This window comes from Mus caroli, chromosome 5 (assembly GCF_900094665.2).
Source record: "Mus caroli chromosome 5, CAROLI_EIJ_v1.1, whole genome shotgun sequence".
Lineage (NCBI taxonomy): Eukaryota > Metazoa > Chordata > Mammalia > Rodentia > Muridae > Mus > Mus caroli.
The window spans coordinates 135,724,416-135,748,298 of NC_034574.1; the positions used below are offsets into that span (position 1 = coordinate 135,724,416).

The 23,883-nt window shown below is 48.3% G+C and overlaps 1 protein-coding gene across 3 annotated transcripts in view; it reads right to left on the bottom strand.

Annotated features, from left to right (window-relative positions):
* Window positions 1-2,103: 2,103 nt before the first annotated feature.
* The window catches only part of Rnf216 (ring finger protein 216), a 114,586-nt gene continuing 92,806 nt past the window's right edge, over window positions 2,104-23,883 (bottom strand). For all 3 annotated transcript variants that reach the window (XM_021162526.2, XM_021162524.2, XM_021162525.2), the window contains exons 15-17: window positions 21,810-22,032; window positions 4,696-4,765; window positions 2,104-4,164 (exon numbers count right to left, since the gene is read on the bottom strand). In XM_021162526.2, coding sequence (XP_021018185.1) covers window positions 3,848-4,164; window positions 4,696-4,765; window positions 21,810-22,032 — 610 coding nt within the window. In that variant the 3' untranslated portion in view covers window positions 2,104-3,847. The remainder of the gene's footprint in view (window positions 4,165-4,695; window positions 4,766-21,809; window positions 22,033-23,883) is intronic.

The following is a 23,883-nucleotide window of genomic DNA, read 5'->3' on the forward strand; positions in this document are numbered from 1 at the left end:
AAAAAAAAAAAAAAAAAAAAAAAACGACACAACAAAAGCAAACAAAAAACAAAAAGAAAAGAAAAAAAAAGCCCGAAGTATATATATCATAGCAAAACCCACAGCAATCCTCCTCTAACAAAAGATGTTACATGGTAGGGGCTGGAAAGATGATTCAGGCAGCAAAGGGCTTGCCACACAGGCATGAGGATTCGAGTTCCACCTAAAATACAAAACCAGACCCAGCCAGGGGCAGGTATGTGTAGTCTCAGCACTAGTGAGGGGGAAATGGGCCCCTGGAGCCTGCTAGTTAGCCAGCCTCGCTAAATTAAGTGAATGGAGGTTCAGTTGGTCTCAGAAAGTAAGATTTGCCTGGTAGTGCACGCCTTTGATCACAGCCTTTGGGAAGCAGAGGTTGGCAGATCTCTGAGGCCAATCTACAAAATGAGTTACAAGTCAGTCAGGGCAACACAGAGGAGCCCTGTTTCAAGAAAACCAAAACAGACCAGCAGTACTGGTGCGCACTTTTAATTCCAAGATGCCTTTAAACCAGGAGCGGAGGCTGAGGCAGGTGGATTTCTATGAGTTTGAGGCCAGTCTAATCTACAGGGTGAGTTCCAGGATGGCCAGGGTTGCACTGAGAAACTGTCTGGAAAAAAAAACAAAACCCAAAACCAAAAGCTAAAAAAAAAAGAACACAATAAAAGACGGGAAACCAGTTGAAGAACAAACTGACTCCTGCTCTCCATAGTCGCATTTGTGTGCACAGTACCCTACAAATGCTGTCTATATAGGCCAGGTGTAGGGGTGCACACCTATAATCCTACCACTTGGGGCACAGAGGGAGGGGCATTAAGATTGAGGCCAATGTGAACTGCTTATCTGTGACCCACTACGCAGAGGGTTTTTACTGAGGGTCTTGAGTGTAACGGCAACAACACTGGAGGCCCTTAGATTTACTTTCTTATTTTATTTATTTATTTTTGGTTTTTCGAGACAGGGTTTCTCTGTATAGCCCTGGCTGTCCTGGAACTCACTTTGTAGACCAGGCTGGCCTCGAACTCAGAAATCCGCCTGCCTCTGCCTCCAAGTGCTGGGATTAAAGGCGTGTGCCACCACGCCCGGCTTACTTTTTTTTTTAACTTGGGCAATGTTTGTGAAGTAGGGTAAATCCACACAGTGGAGTATCAGGCCAGCCTGTCATCATCAACTCCTTCAGTGCACGTGGAATCCGGGAAAGCCTACGGAGAAGGGAAGATTCCTGAAGAACTGAAAACAGAGGCCTGAAGCCTGGAGCCTTAGCAGTGGGTGTGAACCTGCAAGCAGGGGCCTGGGGAGGTGCAGGACACCACTATCACCTAGAAGGGAGAACGGTCCGGTTTCCTGGCCCCACCCAGCTGCAGAGCCTCAGCCACCACAGATGTAATGTGTAACCTATACAGAAGCAACTCCAGAAGGCTCTGGACAACCAAGGAAATTGTAGGCAGTGACTGCTTTGGAAGCTGGGGATGTAGAGAAATTTTGTCCCTGAGTTTTACTTCAGCAAAAAACCTTCTGATGTGAAACAAGTCCAATAAAACAATAAAGGGCAGGAGAGCAGACAATGTCTTCTCGGGAGTGTTGTTTTGGCTTTCCTCCACCTGCAGGTCCCACGTTCTCTGTGCCCAGGCCCTCCTGGCCATGTGGTGGTGTTATGGGGTGCAGGTCTCAGAAGGCTCAAGTCCTTCAAGCCAGCCAATCAGGCCAGGCACCCCCATGCCAGGCTCATGGCTGTTTTCTTGGCCCTGTCAGCTGGATGAGGCTAGTCCAGGATTAGAGGGCTATTCTCTAATGTCATACTGGGAACATCTGGGGGTGGGGGTGGGGTCCTCCAAGGACTGCCTGTGCTTTCTTCAAGGTTCTCTGCTAAAGACACTTCTTTATTGTGTCCTACTTGGGACTTAGCAGCCAAGGCACCAAGTTTCTCCTCTGGCAGATGAAAGGGGTCTTTTCTTTCTGGCCTACATCGGGGCCACTAGGAGTCCTGTGTCCTTCCCTGGAGAAGTGAGTGGTGCATGGTGTGTGCTCGCACCCAAGAGTTCCTGGGGACCTGTGATTTGACTGGGGGCAAACAGAGCCAAGAGAAGCGTTCACAAACGTTTATTTACACAAAATTCAAGTTACATATGATACAGTCTTTTTACACAGTAGTTTAAACAGACTTGGTTCCTCTATTTTTACTACCAAAAGGTAAAGAAAAACTTTTAACCATCTACTTCATTTTTTTTTTCTTTTTTTCTTTTGTACAAAGTGAGAGCGTGCACTTTCCTCGTAACGTTGAAATCTGTCGCTAAGTGCAAATACTAGGTTCTCTCCAGTTTTAAGGCAAATACACTGGGAGTGGTTAGGCAGTTTCTCACACCAGGAAGCAGTCCGGGTCCTAGATGTTAAGGTGGTAGCTGCCTTGGGGATCCCTGCTGGCACGGAGGTGTTGGGAGGGTCACTCCTGGATGGAGACAGGCAGGAGCCGCCTCCCTGCATCCACAGACTGACTATACTTTGGAGGACACGACCCTGGCCTCATCCCAGAAACTGCCGCCAGTTGTTTGCATCTGGTCTCCTGGTGGAAAGGCTGTGAGAGGGGTAGTACTGAGTCAACCTAGAACTGGGCGCCCAGTCCAGCGGCTCATGAGGCCGTGGAGGGGCAGTGCTTGGAGTACCACCCAGCCACCCACGCATGGGGGCCTCTGGACAAGTGCAGAGAACACGGATACAGTTAAGGTACTTGGAGGATCCTGTCATGCAGCATGTGGCCCATCTTTCCAAGGCACTGTCATTCAGACTAACACCACAGTTCAGGTGACCATGGCAGGGCTCCTGAGCCACTGTGCCCCATCCACACTCTCCCAGGGACTTTCCCCCTTCTAAGTCTGTACACTCTGAACAGGGGACACCCCCACAGCAAGGGGAGGACAAGGACAGCCAGTACAACTGAGAAACCTGCTGCTGGTCCTGCTCAGCAAACGCTGGAGGACAAAAGCCTGGTCTGGACAGGAGGAGACACAGGCACTGGGAACACGGCAAAGACTCTGCAGGCCTGGACTCTCATCTGACTGTCATCACACAGGAGCTGGGAGCTCTCCTGTGTGCACCCACTGCTAACCAGTGAGGGACGGGGAGCAGGCAGCAGGGTTGCTGTGACGACTGTAGCAGCTCCATGAGGTCAGCTGCACTGCCAGGGAACCCCCAACACCTTAGGAGAGAGAAGCTGCTCACCCCAGAACAGGGCCCCCCTGGGAATAAATGACAGCTTCCTAAAGGGCCCTTTTGTTTGACGTCAAGTGTCAGGACTTCTGGCTCTCAGCAGTTGCCAGCCCCGGGGAAATACTTTCAACCTGACTTTCCACGGATAGGGACACAAATGAGTAGACCACAAAAAAAAAACTTCAGCTCAAACTACGTGAATAGGAGCAACCTCTTTAGATAACAACAGAACAAAACTTGCGCCACAGATTCTCGGAGGCTCTTGGACCTAAGTGGGCCTTGGGCAACAAAGAGAGAGCCCCGGCTTAGGGATGGTAGGCCATTTCCCCCCTGGGCTTTCATTGGGCTGCTGGGGAGGAAGTATGGCAAGTGATTAGAGGCCTTGCTTCATGGTCAGGGCCACTGGATTGGCTGCTAAGATGGCAGACTAGGGAGCTGCCCTATAATTGGCCCAGTGACAATCAGCACCCAGAGGGCATCAGACCTGAAGGAGCATGGGCCTTGCAAAGGTAAGGGCAGGAGGACACGCGCCCACTTTTGAGAGGGAATGGAGGGCTTCACCCCTACTCAGAAGATGAGACTGGGCCCTCCTGCAGACTCAGCACGGCTGACAGGGCTTTGGGTGTCAGAAGCGATGCCGTGGTTGGGGGCCAAAGTGCATGGGCAGGTTGTGCTCCAGGGGCACGTGCATGTGGCCAAAGTCATAGTTGACACGCACGTTGGGCAGAGGGGGTACATAGGGCGCGGGCACAGGACCCATGTTGATGGGGAAGTTGTTGAACACGGGCCGCACAGGTGGCAGGGGGAAGGGTGGGTGAACAAAGGCATAGGGCGGCATCTGAGGATGCAGGTTCTGTGGGACAGGCCGAGGCAGGGCTTCCACACGCTGCACCTTCTCAGCTGGCTTCTCCAGTGGGGGCCCGATGCGTTTGAAGGTGTTCTCTGAAAGGAAGATGGGATTCAGTGAGGTGAACAGAGCAAACCAACGCCAGCAGATGCTTGCCTGTGACTAGGGCTCTGCATGCCACTTCTGACCCTCACTATGTGCTCCTGTGGGCCCAAAAGTGGTGGCTTAGAGTAGGCTGGCTAATGTTAAATTCCAGACAAAAGACACCACTGCCCATCAGAGCAAGATGCCAAAGGGCAAATCTATCCTTTCCCAATGGTCACTCCCACAGCCTACAGAGGACAGCGGCATGTTTATTTAGCACGACACAGTTCGTGTGAAATGCCCCTGCAGAGCCCCTGGGGCTTGCTGTCATCCCTTAGTAAGCCTCCACAGTGGTAAAGCAGTCTCCTAAGTCAAGTCAGGCTTCTGTTTGCCTCCAGAGCTCAAACATGCACTTGGGAGTGTCTCATCGTGAGGGGTGCCCAAACAGAACCCAGGGCTTTCAAAGCCTTCCCATGGTTCGAGCAGTGACCAGAGGGGCAGGGACTCCCCACACCTCATCTGTGTCCAGGAAGAATACTTGCCTCCATTCTTTCTCTTCTGTTCCTCCTCGGCCTCCTTTTGGATTTCCTCAATCAGCTTTTCATCATCTTCCTAGAACAAAAGCAACATCAGGGACAATGCAGGTAAGCCCACAGCTCCGTGCAGTGGGTGTGGGCTGAAGCTAATGTATCATCACAGCCCATTCCCATCACCTGCACTCTCTTCCCTCACCAGCTGCCTGGCCTTCCAATGAGGAGGGCTCTGTGCTGGAAAGGTCTGTGTTCGGGCTCTCAGAGCTGCACAAAAGTGGAGGGCAGATGATAGCTGAGCTAAAAGCCTGAGGCATTCCTGATCTCCAAACTGCAGCCTGGCACAGCAGGCTTTTGGACCCACCTCTTTGAATACAGGTAGGCCCTATGGACTGGAAGCTGTCTGTGGCTCCAAGTGGTGTCCCTGCAGCAAAGGTGAGGCCTCGGTGGGACAGAAAGAGAGGTATTTTGCATACCCATCACCCATGTTTGCTTCATCTCACTCCTGAGTAGTCTGCAAAGTGGTTCTCCAGTTTACAGCGAGACAAAAAGACTCTTTACTGTTAGGGCTGGGTGTGGCGGTGCATGTCTTTAATCTCTGCCCTTGGGAGGCAGAGGCATGAGTATCTCTGTGAGGTTTGTGACCACCCCAGTCTCCAGAATGAGTTCTAGTGAAGGCTACATAGTGAGACCCTATCTTAAGAAACCAAAAGAGGGGCTGGAGAGATGGTTCAGCAGTTAAGAGCACTGACTGCGCTTTCAGAGGTCCTGAGTTCAATTCCCAGTGACACATGGTGGCTCTCACAACCACCTGTAATGGGATCTGATGCCCTCTTCTGGTGTATCTGAGGACAGCTACAGTGTATGTGATGGAACTCCACCAAGATGGGGGGGGGGGGNGGTCCATCAGAAGCAGGCTATGGCCCTACAGCAGACCTTGACACATCAGCTGAACTGACTGAGAGTATGGCTCTGATCGCAGCCAGCCCTTGGGAAGCAGAAGTGGGAGTGCTGGGAGTCCTGGGCTTGCCTGGCTACCTAGTCAGATACTAACCAGGCCCAGTGTGTGTGTGGGTGCTTGCCTGCAAACACAACACTTGAGAGGTGGAGGCAAGATCAGTTTAAAGCCATCCTTGGTTATTTAGCAAGTTCAAGGCCATCTTGGGTTACATGAGACCTTGTCTCAAAAAACCAGTATGGGGATGAGGGCAAGTTGACCAAGTCACCAAACACTTGACTCTCTAGACCAAGTCACCCAGCCTACCTTGACAATGTTGGGTTTCTCTCTTTTTTCAAGAGAGGGTCCTACTCTGTAGTTCATGCTGGCTTGGTACTTGTGGCTCTCCTGCCTCAGTCACCTGAGTGCAAGTGCCACTAGTGTTCTAATGCTCATCCCTGAGACCCAGGAATGTTCTGAGATGAACAAGAGACTACAGTGCAGCTGTGAATGACAAAGACCTGGACCTGGACCTCTTGTTGGAGAAGTCTGTGCATCTGCTTTGCAGGTGACTCAGATCACAGCCACACAGTAATCAGTGATCTTACCACATGGCTATCATGTCCCCTGATCAGGAATTTCATTAGACAGATGTGTACCACATGCTGCTGTGACACACTACTGCTAAGCCCACCTCTGAACTTCAGACCCACAAGACAGCCACCCAGATGGAGTGTGTCACTATGCAGCACTCCCTTTCTGTGATAAAGGACTTTAGAGGAGGGCTGTTAGAGATGGTTCCGGGCTTTAGCTGCCAAGTGACAGATTCGGTCGAAATGATCCAAATTAAGCTTTCTGTGATACAGGGAACTCTAGCTGCTTATCTCACTGTGCCACTAGTCACACCTGGCCAGCTGTTCAAAGGAAGGAACAAAAGTTCAGTTTCCATCAAGCATTTTAGAAATTGTGAAATAATGCCCATGTCCACTGTCTGGGAGGAGTACTGTGGACCCATACACATCTGCTAGGTGATCACAAAATTCTCTATATGATCCAGCACTTGGGAGGCAGAGGTAGGCAGATTTCTGAGTTCGAGGCCGGCCTGGTCCACAGAGCAAGTTCCAGGACAGCCAGGGCTACACAGAGAAACCCTGTCTCGAAAACCAACCCAACCCAAACAAACAAACAAACAAAAAAACCAAAAAAAAACCCAAAACCAACCCAACCCCCCTCCCATAAAACCCCCAACAAACAAACAAACAAAAAACCCCAACTCTATATGTGATTGCTGAAGTTCTGGGTGGCTTTTAATCTGAGCACTAGGGAGGCAGAGGCAGGTGCAGTGAGTTCCTGGGACAACCAGGACCACACAGAGAAACCATACTCAAAGTCACACTTAGGAGGCTGGTGCAGAGATTAGACAGGCAAGGCAAGAGCTCACTGTAGAAAATGGTGGGACACAGACTTAGGGACATAAAAAAAGGGTACAGACTGGGACATGTCTTTAATACATATCCCAGTGGGTGTTTAAAGCTTTTATCTATCTTATCTTATCTATCTATCTATCTATCTATCTATCTATCTATCTATCTATCTCTACCTATTCTATTTATTTTTTTGAGACAGGGTTTCTCTGTATAGTAGTCCTGTCTGTCCTGGAACACACTCTGTAGACCAGGCTGGCCTTGAACTCAGAAATCTGCCTGCCTCTGCCTCCTGAGTGCTGGGATCAAAGGCGTGTGGCACCACGCCCAGCTAACTTTCATTTATTTTTGAGACAGGGTTTCTCTATGTTGCTCTGGTAATCCTGGAACTTTCTCTGTAGTTTTTTATGCTGGTTTCTGCCTCCTGATAGGATTAAAGGTGTGACCCACCATGCCAAGCTTTTACAGATTATTCTTATTTTATATGTCTGAGTGTTTTACCTGCATACATTTCTGTTATCATGTTATCATATCATATCATATCATGTCTGTTGCCTAAAGAGGTCAGAAGGGGCATTAGGTCCCCCTGGAACCAGAGTTACAGGTGGCTGTGAGCTGTCATGTGGTTGCTGGGAATCAAACCCAGGTCCTCTGGAAGAGCAGCCAGTGCTCTTAATGTTAATGAACACTGAGTTATCTCTCTAGTTCTCAGTGGCTTTTTTTTTCCTTGAGACAAGTTGTAGCCCAGGCTGGCCTTACACTCATCTCAACCTCCTGAGTGTTGGGATTATAACTGAGCTACCATACAAGCCTCTGTGTGGCTTCTTCAGTTTAAGCAAGAGGTTTCCTCACTGACCATTTAGTAACATGAATGGTAGTACTGTATCACCATCCTTCATCCCTGTACACCTAAGTGTGGTGCTGCCTGTACTTCCTAGGGAGACAGCTAAGGCCTCTAATGGTATAATACAGTACTTAGAAACCACACATTCCAGGTCTGGTGTGATCTAGTATACCTATAAGCCCAGCACTTTGGACGTGGAGGTAGGATAATCAGAGTTCAGAGTCATCTTCAGCTACATAGTAAATCCGAGACTAACCTTGGGTACACGACACCCTAGTTTTAAACAATCCCCTGCCTCCCCATTCATTCTCATTTCTTTTCTTTTCTTTTTTTTTTTTTTTTTTGGTTTTTCGAGACAGGGTTTCTCTGTATAGCCCTGGCTGTCCTGGAACTCACTTTGTAGACCAGGCNAGCCCTGGCTGTCCTGGAACTCACTTTGTAGACCAGGCTGGCCTCGAACTCAGAAATCCACCTGCCTCTGCCTCCCGAGTGCTGGGATTAAAGTCATTCTCATTTCTTTAGAGCTTAAGACTGAGGTCCCAGAGAGAGTGAGCTGCTCATGCTTGCTTGGGTAAGGTGGATTAGGAAGAACATCAAGTTAAGGAATGCCGAATGTCCCTGTGTCCTCCAGGTCTGCAGTGCTTTGCAGTGCTTAAGGGCAGGGTTACTTGCCTTCCTCCCCTTAGCCTGTGAACCAGTTCGTGTACACTGTGCATTGTCCTGGAAGGTATAGGAAAGGTGAGGACAGAAGCAGTCTGGTCCCTTACAGGACCAACACATCTCAATCCTGAGCACAGGTTATAGCTGGCTTTTCACCATGGACTTTCTGCTATGGAATTTCAGAGCAGAGAAGACTGGTTGCCCACCTTGGATCCTCAGGGTCCTATTTTAATTAGGAAGAGTAACATAGCTGGCCTTCCAGATCCATGAATTTAAACCATATGGGTGGAAATTATTTGGGAGAAAACCCAGCATCTGTTCAGAACAAGGCAGAGCCTGAACACAGCATCTCTGACTTTGTCTAGACAGAACCTTGTGTCTGTGGAGGATGGCTGGAACAGATACAAGGTCTAGGCTGCTTATGGCAGCATGAAGACACCTGCATGCTGCTGTCTGCCTCAGGTCCACCTCAGGCTTCCTGTGGCCAGGAATACTGTGGGGTGCCTCTCTTCCTCTTCCTTCTGCACAGCACTAGCAAGGGAGCGAGCCAAGTTTCCTCGACATAACCCCAGCTTGCTGATCAAGAGTCCTTCCTGAGCACAGGAAGCAGTCGCCCAGCCTTTCCTCTCATTCCTTCTTTTGTTTTCATCACTCCCTGAGGGGCCAAGTTCCTTAAGGCCATTCTCCCTCAATCAGTCTGGGAGTCTGCAGATGGCCTTGGCATCTATGTCAGTCCCTGCTACCAAAATGATGGGGCACATGTATGATTTATGAGGAATCATGAGTAAATTGCTGGTCAGACAGCTGAGATCTCAACTATGAGCAAGGCATGGGGCACAGACCTGTGATCCCCACCCTTCGATGGAGGAAAGTCTGTGAGTTCCAGGGAGCCTGGGCAAAACCAAACAACTCCGAGCAAACGGCTGCATCAGATGGCTTTTGCTGTGTTAACAACTTTAAAAGGATTTCTTTTTAAACAGAAAAAGCCTCCGTTCAGCCAGTCTGTGTATTCTGGTCACTTCCCACTTCTCTGGGTGGAGGGTCCCTACCCAGCAATTTCCCTTCAGTTTAAGTTCCTCAAGCTAAGGCAGGCTGGGCAGACATACAATTTTTACCTAATATCCACTTTATCGCAACTGAAGAAAAATCTGTACTGTTCAAAAGGAGGGAGGGCTGGGGTTTAGGGTTTATTTGCGCCCTTTGATCTGTAAACAGATGGAGCTCTGGAGGCCCTAGGGGACAGTCTAGGCCACCTGAGTGAGGGACGATGGAAAAGGGCTTGCTATGGCCCTGCTGGAAATAGGAACAATCGGCGGAAAGAGGAAAGAGGATGACAGGCTGGGAGTGAGCGGGATCACAGGCCAGTCCTCAAGTTCTTTAGGCTGAGTCACTTACAGGAAGCTGGAGTCTGAGAGCATAGCCACAGGGTGCAGTAGTGGAGATGGCTAGAAGAGCTACAATTTTGGGGCTCCAGATCCAGGTTGGGGTCTAGCCCTAATCCCATGCCAAGCCTGTTTTTTTTCAGAAAATTGTTGTGCCAAAGAAGTGAAGGGCTCTGTGATGGCTAATTCTGGTTGTCAACTTGCTTCACCTGGGAAGAGGGACTTTCATTTGAAGAATCACCTCCATCAGTCCTGTCACAGGCAAATGTATGGGAAATTTAGGAATTCCTAATTTTGTAGAGAAAAGTAATGCACACGGAGGTCCCACCTTACAGCCTTGAGTGCTTGGTCACACAAACCATGGTTTACAAGTGAGGGGTCTACTTCATTCAGACTCTGCCTTGCTCTGGAAAGATGCTGTTTTTCCTGCTCACAGATATCCTTCCTCTTGGTTGGTTGAGTTACTGGACACAGTATACACTGGGGCACACAAGCTTCTCTCACTCAGTTTGGCTCACAGCACCCATGGTGGGAGGGGAGGCTCATAAGCACCTGTAACCCAGACCCACGGACTCTTGATGCCTCTGTGGCCCTGAACACATGTACACACACACACACACACACACTCAGAAAAATAAAAGGGATGGCTCAGTGGTTTGAAAGCACTAGCTGCCCTTACAGATGCTGTTCTCAGCATCCACATGGCAGCTCACAACCATTGTAACTCTGGTTCCAGGAGATTCACTGAGTGTAGTAGAGAGCAAGCACATGTGTACCCACCCAGTCAAACACACAAAATAAAGATAAATTAACAAAACAAAACGAAAAGGCCAGGCAATGGCAGTACACACCTTTTACACACCTTTAATCTTAGCACTCTGGAGGCAGAGGCAGGAGGATCTCTGAGCTTGAGGCCAGCCTGCTCTACATAGCTTTCAGGTTCTATAGTGAGACCCTATCTCAAGTAACCTTTAAAATAGTATTATATATATTTGTTGAGTGCAATAGTACATGGTTTAGCCCTACATTGGGGGGCAGAGGCAGGTGAATCTCTAAGATTTTGAGGTCAGTATGATATACATAGTGAGCTCAAGGCCAGCCAAAGTCACACAGTGAGTCCTTGTATTAAAATGAATAAGTAAATAAATAAATAGACAACAAAGAAAAAAAAAAGAAAGCATTAAAGCATATATGCCCACAGGTTAACCTGATGGAGGCAGTTCCATAGTTGCCGGTCCCTCCCTCTCCCCAGGTGTGCTAAATTGACACTCACCATCAGTCATCAGAGTCCCTTCAAAAGAACAGACTGGGGAGTGAGCACTAGATCCACGCCTGAGTCTGTAGCCCCAAGGGGAAGGTCCCCTAGTCTAGTAGGTCTGGTTTATAGTAACAAACACAACTGCTGAGGTGGAGAGTCTAGCTCAATGATACAATGCTGTACGGAATGATCAAGGTCCTGGGTGTAATCTCCAGCACGGAAAATACAAATAAAACCTAACAAACCAGCAAACAAACAAAAACACTTACCAGACATAATTAACTCCTAAGGACATTCTGGTATATTTCTAATGTTTCCCCGTCTTTTTCTGGCTTGACTTTGAAAATTCTAGACTTCACACTGGAAGGCCACTTTCTGCCATGACTTCTATTCTCACAGGGACTGGCAGAGTCAGTCAGAGGGCACTCAAGGGCAGAGGCAGAGACTTACAGACCCCAGTGCTCCACCGGTCCTCAGGCTATCTTGAAACCCACCCCCAACCTGTCTGCCTTGGTCACAGGCAACAGTGGGGAGGAGTCTTGGCAATGCTCTCTCTGGCTCCTGGGCTAGAGAAGAATGCTATAGGCCTGAAGAAGCTTGTCTGTGTTTTTTTCTGAAGAGAAAAGAGAGGGAGGTCGGGGGAGACTGGCCAGTGCTAAGGAGAGGGTGAGGACATACCAGGCTGCCATGAAGTGAATTATGAAGTGCCTCTTTGACACCTACAGCCATCTTAAGAAACAAGCCCTCAGATCACCTGAATTTGGTGAAAATGGGGAAGGAAGTGCGGGAAGCACCCCAGGGTTGGCAGGGCAAAGGTGAAAGTGGAATGTGGCCCCTCACATCCAGCAGACCCCATACTTGCAGTAGAGAGAAGGAGGGCGGGAGGTTTTAGTTCCCATCCTTGAGGTCTCTGAGCTCAGCAGGACACAGAAGGCACCTGTGGAGAGAGGCTATAGGGCTGGCCCCGGTGGGTGGGGAGTTGCTTGCGTCCAGAGTTTGAGGGAGAAAGCAGGCCTAGCAGTTCTAGAATTTCACAGGAAGTGAGGAAGAAATCACCAGAGTAGTTTTCATTAAGAGCGGAAATGCAAAGACATCTGCTTGTCCCTCAACCACAAGCACCACAGCAGTCCACGCAGCGGGGTCTGCACAAAGAAACTGCAAGTAGTGGAGACAGAGGCTGTGTCTACAGGTTAGACACAGCTTGTGGGTTAAAATACATGCCTGAGTACCTGGCACAAGACCTTCCCTTCCAAGACCCTATGAACCCAAACCCCGGTCTGATTTCTCATTACCTGCTTGCCTGCTGGCCAGGCTCCTGTGACTTGACTTTCCTTCCCCCTAGAAAGATGACAGGCGGGCGAGCAAGCCTGCTGCTGCCCGACCCAGCCCCTTCCCCCATGATTCTGTTCTTGTGTGGCCACAGCTGTTGTTAATAAACTTGCAAGGATTTCGTGAAAGCTTCCAAAGAGCTAGAGATTTAGTTTCAAATTATTCCCAGCTCAGTTGTGGGACTGCATGAGAACAGCAGCCCCTAACCCCCTCCCCAGCTGTCTCCCGACAACAGGAAATTGGGGTGTGTGGGGGGAGCAGCATGGAGGGGAGGCACATGCTGTGCAGAGGGAAACAGAAATGTGCTGGGAGGAGCAAAGATTACACAGGCTCCAGACCAGCCTCTAGCTTCAGCAGCCATCTTCTTAAGTCAGGAAGCCAGGTATCCCAATGCCTCTGAGCCGCGGGGCACCTCCTCCACAAGGACCATCAAGGAGGCAGAGCTGCAGGCCTCTCCGCCATCCGCACTCTGCTCAGCTGAGAAGGTGTTCAGTGAGCCCCCACCCCACTGGAAGGCCTCCTTGGTTCACAGGACTGAGACCCCATGGGCACATCAGGTTGTGGAAGAAGCCTTAGGAGCAGAAGAGCTGGGCTTTGCCAAGTCCAGGATCCTGGACAGTTTTCCTCATGCACAAAAATGGGAAACTAACCCCCCCCCCCCCCGTCACGTCCTCAGCTGAAGTCCCACTTGTACTGTGAGGGAAGTTTCATCAATGTACCCATTCTACCCATGCTCCTCTTTGTATTGTTCTACAGAAACAATGGGGCTGAAGACAGTGAGCAGAAATAAAAGTCAGAGCTGGTGACTACAATTGTTGTTGTTGTTTTTTTTTGAGACAGGGTCTTCTAGCTGTGCTAGAACTTGCTATATAGACCAGGCTGGCCCAGAACTCAGAAAAAAAAAAAATCACCTGCCTCTGCATTCCCAGTGCCACAATACACAGCCCAAAGGTTTTGAGAAGGACGTGAAGGCTGACTGCTATTTCAGCAAGAGGTTTCAATACTATGGAGGACACAGCGGGGTGAGGCTCTGAGGAGAGAGGAAAATCTCTTCTCTGACATTTTACAGGAGGGGGCTTTGCTGGTTTTTTTTTTTTTTTTTTTCCCCAGACAGTCTCTCTGTGTAGCCTTGGCTGTCCTGGAATTTGTCTTTAGACTAGGGAGGCAGCAACAGGAAAATTTCTGTGAGTTTGAGGTGGGCCTGGTCTACACAGCAAGTCCCACGATGGCGAGGATAACATTATAAAGACTCTGTCTCAAACAAGACAAAACAAAACTAAAACCAACATGCATGGCCCTGGTTAGCAGGGACTACTGTTCTAGGGGTGCGAGGGAATGCCACTGTTCTTTTTTCTGAAGCAAGGATTTTATACAGCACAGGCTGCCCTTGAGCTCACTATGGAGCCAACGATGACCCTGATCATCTCATCTTTTAGTCTCTATTTGAATCCTGCAGCTGATGGTAGATGCATGTACCACCACGCTCGCTCAGTTCTGAAGAGAAGAAGCGAGGGTTTCACGTGTGCTAGGTAAGTACTCTACCAATTACCATTCTAAGCCTTTCTTTTTATTTTTGTAGAAAATAAAATGTAAAAGTTAGGGGAAGATGATGAGGTGTTAGAGAGATGGCTTTGAGGTTTAGAGTGCCTGGTTTCTGTAGAAGACTGGGGTTCAGTTCCTAGTACACTCCTGACGTTCTTGTAACCCTCCTGTAAATCCAGTACAGACCAGCTGACCAGGGCAGTGGTGACGGCTCGTGAGGTGAAGCATTAGTTTGTCCAGGTGTAAGCATGGGAGAGCTCTCCTCGATAGTTTCTCCTTTTTCTTTTCAATCCCCTTGAGTCCACTCCCACAGCCTTCACTATTCCTGCAGCCCCCCTTCCCCTCCCCGCCGTCCTTTCCGAAGGACTACTAGGACCAGAGTTTCCAGGATGCTGCAGGCCCTCAGGGGAGAAGGCAGGACTGAAAGAGCACAAGTGACCTGGGGTGCTGCTATTCACTTACTAACAGGCCTCATTTGTGAAGCTGGGCACCGCACGCAGCACCACAGCACTAAGCCAGGTGCTGTGGCCCTCACTCCCCAGGAGCTGGCAGGAAAGCTAGTGCTTTCTCAGAATAGGCTCCAAACACAAATTCTCAAAGCCTGGTGTGATGGCTCCCACCTGTCATCCCAGCACTTGGGGTATGAGGCGGTAGGACTGTCAAACGAGATCCTGTTTCAAAAGACAAAACCCCAAACTAAAAGCAAAGAAGAGTTCAGGATGTAGCTTAGAGGTAAAGTGCTAGATTGGCAGGCCATGGATTCTATCTCCAGCACTAGAAAACACCATCATCAAAGAACAAACGCCTAAACCCAGACCCAAGAAAAGCCCTGACTTTGTGATTTTGGGGTCTTTCTAAGACAGTGGTCTCACTATGTAGCTTAGGTCATGGTGGTCCTCCTCTGTCTCCCAGTGCTGAGATCACATGCCTGACTCTTAAAATCGATTTTCATTACAAATATAATAATAATTACTTTTACAAAACACTTCCCCTTTTCCTTTCCCTCTCCTTTTCTTTCTCCTTTCCTTTCCTTTCCTTTCCCCTTTCTCCTTTCCTTTCCTTCTTTGAGAAACGGTCTTATTCCGGGCCAGCCTCAACTCAGAGAGATTTGCCCGCCTCTGCCTTCTGAGAGCTGGGATTATACATATATGTCACCATGCCACGTCTTAATTATTAATTTTTATTTATTTTCTTTGGCCTTTTTGAGGGGTGGAGTGGGTGGTACTCTGAACTAAACCCAGGGCCTTCCACATGCTAGGCAACCACAGAGCTACACCCCAAGCTCACGTTGGTAAGTGTATGTCATCAACCTCACCACTCCCGTAGAATGCAGCCTGCCAAGTGATGAAGCTCATGTGAACACAGCTCTAGTCAGATACTGCTTCCTGGTCTTGGCTGCCTCATTCTCAGCCATGTGCAGACAAGCAGAACTCAACTCCGCACTTCAGTTCTGCCCACTGCAGAGCAATACTTGTTCATCCCCCCCCTGGGCAGCCCTGGGGTTTGAATGCACAGCCTCGGACAACATGCTATACAAGCACTGTACACTGAGCTGCCCCTTGTCCTGTGTAGCATGTCTGTTTCCCCTTCTTCCTAAAGAAAGCAGCTTGCTTCATGACTTGTTTCTGGCATACTCGCTGCAAGGTATTTGTGGTAGCAAACAGAGAAAGAGCTATTATTCACCATCTAGCCCTTAGCACAGAGTCCATTCAGGCTCCCAGACCACCTCTAGTCATTAAGGGCTCAAACTTCTCTTCACCCCAAGCTGTGTAGAAACAATTCCCTGCTGACAATTCGAGCTTCTTCCTGGCCTGCTGGTTAATGAAGCAGAGGTCGGGAGCAGGACAGTGCAAGCTTTGTCTCTGGCAAGTCTGAATGGCTTTGTGTTCTCAGAGGACTCAGCAGATGCTGGGTTGGAATTCAATCCGTCTCCTGGTGAGAATCAAGGAAACCAGGCTGATGCCTGGTTTGATGGGAATGGGACAAGTGGAACAAAATCTCCACCATGGTACCGAGGAAATCAGAGGCACTGCTATTTGCCTGACCTTCTTTTCAGGCTGCAGAGCCTTCCTCGGGCTACAAGATGGCACTTCAACAAAAATACCAAGGACAGGTACCTGCTATGGCAGGCAGAGAGGATGCGAAATGTAGGGGAAGAGGAGGCGTGGGGGAGAGAGCAAGCTCAGCTCAGGCTGCTAAACTCCCGACCTCGTGTGGAAATGCCCACTGTGCTGTTTCTAGGGATAAGTGGGGGTCTCGAAAGGGCCTAGCTTAGGAAAAAGACTCCATTTCCTCCTGAACCTGTAGAGATGCAAGCTAGACAGACAATGACAGGAGCTGGCGGAATGACCAGGCCATATCAAAGGCCCTAAGTACCTGAGGCATACCTCCTCTCTCCTTTCCCTTGTAGGCTGCCTCCCCATAACTAGCAATTTGGGAAAATTACACTTCCTACACACAAACCCTCTACTCTGTTCCACAGACCTCCTTGGAGACCTCCCTGCTAGAGGCCTCATTGGGTGGCGAGCTGCATGACCAGCTAACTCCTTCAACTTAGCACTGGCACAATGGGCCATAGGAACCTGCTCCTGACAAAGCACTGCTGATGCAGGCGCGCCTGGCACCCGGAGCATCACTGCTTTCCTACTGTGGTGGCTCTGAGCAAACTTTTTTATGTATGTGAGTACACTATAGCTGTCTTCAGACACACCAGGAGAGGGCGTCAGATCCCATTACAGATGGTTGTGAGCCACCATGTGGTTGCTGGGAACTGAACTCAGGACCTGTGGAAGAGCAGTCAGTGCTCTTCACTGCTGAGCCATCTCTCCAGCCTGAGAATTTTTTAACATAGATTCAAGCCAGCCTTTAAGACCACCCTATCCATGACCACCAGAGTGGCCAATAGTGACCTGACTGCTTCTTGTGCTATGTATGCTGTACATTTCCACACCAAAGATAGAAAAAGGCCTTTGCTTTGGGTGACAGGATGCTGGTTGAGAGTTTAAGATACTTTAGTAAATGCCAGTTTTTAAAACCAGGAAGACTCTACACTAAGGCACAGATTTTCAGCTCTGGGAGCTGGGAGCTGCAGCAGTTCTAAGCAGCCTGAGGTAACCAGCAGCAGTAAGTGCCAGTTGAAAGCAGCCCCTGTTAACTAACAGGCCACACCCTTACCATGCCATGCTGGCTCAGCAATCCTCAGTCCTGGCTGCCAGCTGGCCTTGTGGCAATGGTCTGTGGTCCCGGCTATCCATAACTCTTTTTCTACGCATCATTCTTTCACATTATTTTCCATATTTGGAGAAAACTGACATGACATACATGCTGCATCTTGGGGGTCTTATTCTAATGTGAGCACATATAAAATATGGCATACATCTTGTTTTGGGGCATTTAAAAACTGTGGTTCTAAGTGTGCTGTCTCTGAACAAGTGGTGCACGGCAGCTCTGTAGCCCTCCAGGACTGATGAGCTTATCGTCTGAAATCCAAATGTCCATTCGGCCGGCCAGCCAGCTGGGGACAGGCACGTGGCCGTTATCCCAATTACTAGGGAGGCTTAAGCAAGATGCTTGCAAGTTAAGGTCTAGGCCACACAGGTAGCACATCGAGAAGCCACTCAACAACAGCCTCCTCTGTATAAAGCTGTCCCCACCAAGGTTGTGTGAATTCAGTGTGCACAGCCGGCAGCTTTGCACAAGTTCTTCTGCTCCCTGTAACTCTGTTTGCTTTCTTACCTCTCTCTCCCCGTGGAAGTAAACAGAGTTAACTTACTAGCAAAACATTTGTCTCCCAGAGCAAGGGGAGATTAGCCGAGAGTAGCTAAAGTCACAACCAACCTTTGTTATTTGTATTTTATTATTGTTATTACTGCTATTTTTCACTGTGTGCATGACACACACAGAAGTCAGAGGCCAGCTTGATGGAGCTGGTTTTCTTCTTCTATCACAGGGCTCCTGGATCAAACTCAGGTTACCTGGCTCAGCAGCAGGGTTCCTTTACCCACCAAGCCATCTCACTAGACCATCTCACACTACTTTTAGGCTTGCTGTTACTTAGAGCTTAAAACGCTTATGTATAGGTGTGGCTTGCATATATGTCTGTGTACTACACTAGCTCCTGGTACCTAGGGAGTCCACAGGAGGAAGGCAGATTCCCTGGAACTGGAGTTACAGATGGTTGTAACCTTCTGCAAGAGCATCAAATGCTCTTAAAGTGCTGAGCCATTTCTCCAGCTCCAAAGTTGATAATTCTTTTAAAAAACTTTTAGCATTTATGGCATATGGCTGTGTTAACTACATGTATGTATGGGCATCACATGTGACCTCTCTGGGACTGGAATTATAGATGGCTCTAAGTCATCGTGCTGGTGTTGGGTCCTCCAGAAGAGAAGCCAGTGCTCTCAAATACTGAGCTATCTCTCTAATTCCCCTTTTCTTCCTTCCCGGAGACAGGGCTTCTTTGTGTTACAGTCCTGGAACTCACTGTGTAGATCAGGATGGCTTAAAACTCAGAGATCTGCCTGCCTCTGCTTCCCATGTGTTGGAATTAAAGGCATGAGCTACCAACTGCCCAGCTAATAATTTTTAATATTACCACATTTATTGATTGACTAAGTCATTTTACTCTAGAAGAGCACGTTGGTGAATTGCCTATGTTAGGTTGTGATTATTACCTGTGTGTGTGTGTGGTGTGCAGGTCAGTTTTCTCCCTCCACCTTTTGGTAGGTTCTAGGGACTGAATTTTGTGCAGCACAATCTTTCCCCATTAACTATCTCATTGGCTCTCTTTCAGTTTTTCGTTTATCTTGTATGTAGAGTCTTCTGCCAAAGATAATTTACATTTCTTTTAAAAAAATCTATTCATTTATTTGTATGTGTATGCTGTGTGTGCCACAGGGCATGTGTGAAGGTTAGTGGATAACCTGGGGAGTTGGTTCTGTCTGTTATTTTTCTTATTCTGATATTTCAAGTTACCCGCTTGGTTTCCCAGAGGTGCTTCTTACTGTCTGGACAGGCATTCCATACAAGGTGCAAACCTCCCACCCCCACCCTAAAAGTAGACAACGTGATCTGTCACACTATGCAGTGCTCCAGTGGCACTCAGACTTGCCACAGTTCAGAACCTTGGAGCCACTCCTGCCCTCTCTCTGGGCCCCTAAAGGCTAAATCTGGTGGTCCTGCACCTCTTCTATGCCCCTGTAGCTTTTGCTACACTACTGGCTCACTCTGACTAGTCTGAAACTACTAAAACCATGAAGCACTGTTTCATACTATATTAGGGCATTTCTGCTCAACAGATTGGTTTTGCCTCCATTTCCTAGTTGAAAAACGAAGCAATGGAGCCTGCAGACATGCCTCCGTGGTTAAGAGTGCCTTTTACTCTGGTACATGATTGGGATTCAGCCCCTCGTACTGACATGGTGGCTCACAAGGATGTGGCACTCCAGTTGCAGGGAATCTAACGTGTTCTTCTGGTCTTGGCAGACAGACACCAAGCACAAAAGTGTACATACATATACGCAGGAAACCACTCAAAAATAAAATAAAGATAATGATAAAAAGAGAGGATGAAGAAATGGCCCACATCTATAACCCTAGCTCTCGAGAAGCTGATGAATAGCTGCGTCATCACTTCAGTAGTATGACATGCTTTGTTTTGTTGTCTTGAGATAGGCTCTTACCTCAGCCTCCCAAGTGCTAGGATTATAACTGCTGTAGCTGCTGTCTGGTTTTTTCTTTCCTTTCTCTCTCTCTCTTTTTTTTTGGTTTCTCGAGACAGGGTTTCTCTGTGTAGCCCTGGCTGGCCTCGAACTCAGAAATCCGCCTGCCTCTGCCTCCTGAGTGCTGGGATTAAAGGCGTGCGCCACCACGCCTGGCATCTTTCTTTTTTCTTTGTAGACAGGATAATTTTATTTTAAAAAAGATTTCCTTACTTTATGTGTTTGCTTGTTTTGTCTGCATGTATGTTTGTGTACCATAGGTGTGGCGTGTCCTCTAAGGCCACAGATGATATAGAAACCTCTAGAGCTGGAGTTCCAGGAGGTAGTGAGCCAATACTAGGTGCTGGGCATGGACCACTAGTCCTCTCAAGAGTAGCCAGTGATCTTACCTGCAGAGCCACCTCTCCAGTCTCCCTGTGATATACAGAGTTGGTCTCATGCAACCTAAGAGGTCCTGGAACCTGTGTGTAGTTGAAGATGGCCTTCAACTTCTGATTTCCTTTGACTTCTTCTTTGATGGGAGTATAGATGCTCACTAACACTAGTAAATCTCTCCTTCCCACCCCCAACCCCACTCCCCTGGACTGGGTTTCTCTGTATAGCGCCCCTGGCTGACCTAGAACTTGCTTTGTATACCAGGTTGGCCTTGAAGTCATACAGATCTGCCTGCATTGCCTCCCTGACTACTGGGATTTGCATGCCTGGCATTATTAAAAGTTTTAAAAACGATTTTGTGTATGATTGTTTTGCCTGCATTTGTATCTGTAAACTGTGTGTGTTCCTGATGCCCACAAAAGTCAGAAGGATGCATGGGATCCCTGGCTGGAGCCAGGGACGGCTATAAGCAACCATGTGGGTGCTGGAAACTGAACAGGCACTCTGCAAGAGCAGCACACGCTCACTGCTGAGCCATCTCTCTAGCACCCTATTGTTGTTGTTGCTGTTATTTTATGAGACAGGGTTTCTCTGTGTAGTTGGGTTTCTCAAGTTCCTGGCTGTCCTGGAACTTGCTTTGTAGACCAGGCTGGTTTTGAACTTAAGAGAGCCACCTGCCTCTGTTTCCTAAGAGTTGAGATTATAGGTGTGTGCTAAATCGGGTGTGGTGGCACACGCCTTTAATCCCAGCACTCAGGAGGCAGAGGCAGGCGGATTTCTGAGTTCGAGGACAGCCAGGGCTACACAGAGAAACCTGTCTCGAAAAACCAAAAAGGTGTGTGCTACTTCTGCCACCCGGCTTTTTATTATTCTTTTGTGGTTTGGGAGATTCAATGCAGGGTCTCTTGCATGCTAGGCATGTGCTCTAATAATGGTATTTTTTCAAAATTTAAATCAAGAATGAAGGTTTTGAGTCCCTTCAGTCTGTTAACATCTAACTGCATCAGTATGGTGAATTACATTAAGAAGGCTGCTAATATTAAACTACCCTTGCCTTCCTACAATATACTGTATCCTAGAATTACAACATGTTTACTTGGCTTTTCTTTCCTTGAAAAGATTGTTGGGATAGGGTCCCCCTACCTAGCCCAGGTTGGCCTTAAACTTGTAACCCTCCTGTCTCATCCTCTGAGTGCTGAGACTAGAGGCATGCAGTCGTGTTTGTCTGTAGGCTCCCCAGAACTCTGTAGCACTCTGTCCAGTGAAAGCTGTTGGGTTTTGGTGGCAGCAGTGTGTTGTCTATAACTCTCCCCTGTCCTGTATAACACTCCAGATGGCAGAGAAAATGTTTATCCCCTAAGTGACTGAAGTGATTTGTCCACAAGACTTTTTTCTTTTTTTGAGATGGGGTCACCCTCTCTTGCTTAGTGATTCTCCTACCCTAGCCTTCTGATAACGGCTACAAGGCATGCCCACCACACTTAGTGTATTTTATGATGAGTGTTTTCTGATATTCTCCGTTTTCCCTGTGGTTATTGGTTTGTATGTTTCTAAGAGTCTGAACCTGTCACTTTGTAAATACAGAGTACTTTTCATTACAGGAATGTATTGCTCTTTTCTCATATATGGAAATGGACGGACATGCGTCTACTCACAGTGGGGTCGGTCCACAGGGAGCACCTGGAACATTCCTGGCAAGGGGCTCCTGGAGAGCGAGGATGCTGGCAGAAATGGTCATAGCCGTTGATAGAAACTCGACAGAGGTAGCACATCTGGGCACCACAGCGGCAAGACATGCGGTTGCAGCCTTCAGACTTGATGAGGCCAGTTCCGCACTTGTGACATTTTCTAATCCGAGCAGCAGTCATTTTTTCTTCACTGAGAAGAAAAAGAAAAAAGCAATTGGAGTTGGCAGGGAAGGTGGGGGTCAATAAATGATCATGGCCACTAAGGTTTACTATTTCCCGTATGTAAGAACTGCCTGAGCCTTTCCAAGACATTGAGACAGTGGAAAGGGCCCAGGGTTTGGAGTCTGAGAGCTCTATTACTTTGGGTAAATTTCCCCACTGCCTGGAGACCCAGTCCCCTCACTTTCAAACTGAGAGCATAATATTCTCATGTGGTTTTGGAATTCAGATAAGATATAAAGCCATCTGACATGATGTGTGGCATTTTTTTCATTCTAGGACTCCTGCAGGCTGTCAAGAGGGAGAAGAAACTCGGCTCCTTCCTAAACCAAACCTGGTCTGCGCAAAGCTAGTGATTTAAGAAGTGTGAGGCAAGTCTATATACACTGATCTCTGAATACTTGGTCTGGGAGTAGGCAATCCCCCTGTTGAAGGAGCACACTTCCAAGCTGACACTCTTACAGCCCCCACAGCGAGACTGTTTAACTGATAAGGAGCCCACTACTGCCAGGATGCTTTTTACTGTGTTGGTATTTTGTATTGCTGCTCCCAACACAAACGACACCCTTCACCTTTCTCTGTTACACTGAGGGCCTTGAAGACAGAGGGAAGGGAGGCAGGATCAAAACAAATCTGCTATTGAGATAAAGGGTGGGTGGCCAGCTACAAAGTGAAGCAGAGAGGGTGTCCAGCAGGATGTGCTGCTATGTAAAGGTGAGTGCAATCTAGGCAGCAAATGCTTTCACTGTGTGCCCTTTCTACTCGCACTGCAGCAGTTTGTCACTTAGACACCAAACTATGTACCTAAGAACAGTAAAATGCAATATAACACTGGCTGCTACTTATTGAGGTCCAATCTGCGAGTGACCTGAAATGAAGGAAAGCAGAACTGTAGCTTGGAAAGAATCTACACCCAGTTCAAGTTACAGAAGAACAAATGAGTTCTAAGTTTTGTTTAATAGGAGGCCGAGTTTAACTAATTAATCTTTTGAATCAGGGTGTCACAAAGCCTAGGCTGGCCTGGAGCTCACCACTTGACGAGGCTGACCTTGAAATCAGAGAGATCCATCTGTGGATGCCTCCTGAACTGGGACCAAGTGTGTCCAGGAGACTAGACTCTATTACTACTGCCAGCTGGGAGTAGCACAATGAGTTTAGTGACTGAGCAACTGTGAAGACACTTCTTCTTTTTTTTTTTTTTTTGGTTTTTCAAGACAGGGTTTCTCCGTATAGCTCTATAGCCCTGGCTGTCCTGGAACTCAGAAATCCGCCTGCCTCTGCCTCCTGGGATGCAGAGGCCGGCAGATCTCTGAGTTCAAGGCCAGCCTGGTCTACAGATTGAATTGTAGGATAGCCAGGGCCATACAAAGAAACCCTGTCCTGAAAAACCTCCTCCACCACCACCACCACCACAACAACAAAACAGAAAAGGCCAGAATGGGCCTATATAAAAAAGGACTGCGGCTATATGGAACAGAGAAGCCACAGCTGCTTTTTGTTGTTAGAGTGAACTACGCAGGAAAGAGTCTCACAGGATGTGCTTCCAGAAGCAGGACAGGAAGAGAAGCCTAAGCTGAGGCTGTCTCTGCCTGCTGACCTCATGTTCAACAGGAAGACTAACGGACATCCTCTGTGCAGCTGACACCCCACCAGTCTGTCACTACTTGTGCTTTACTCCCCAAAGACATCGGGAAGGAATCTTGGGGGCTTCCTTCCCTCTACACTCTCCACACCTCCTTCTCTTCCCAAACAAAAACATACTCTGCAGTCCTGGCTGGTCTGTAACTCCCTATGTAGACAAGCCTGATTTCAAATTTATAGA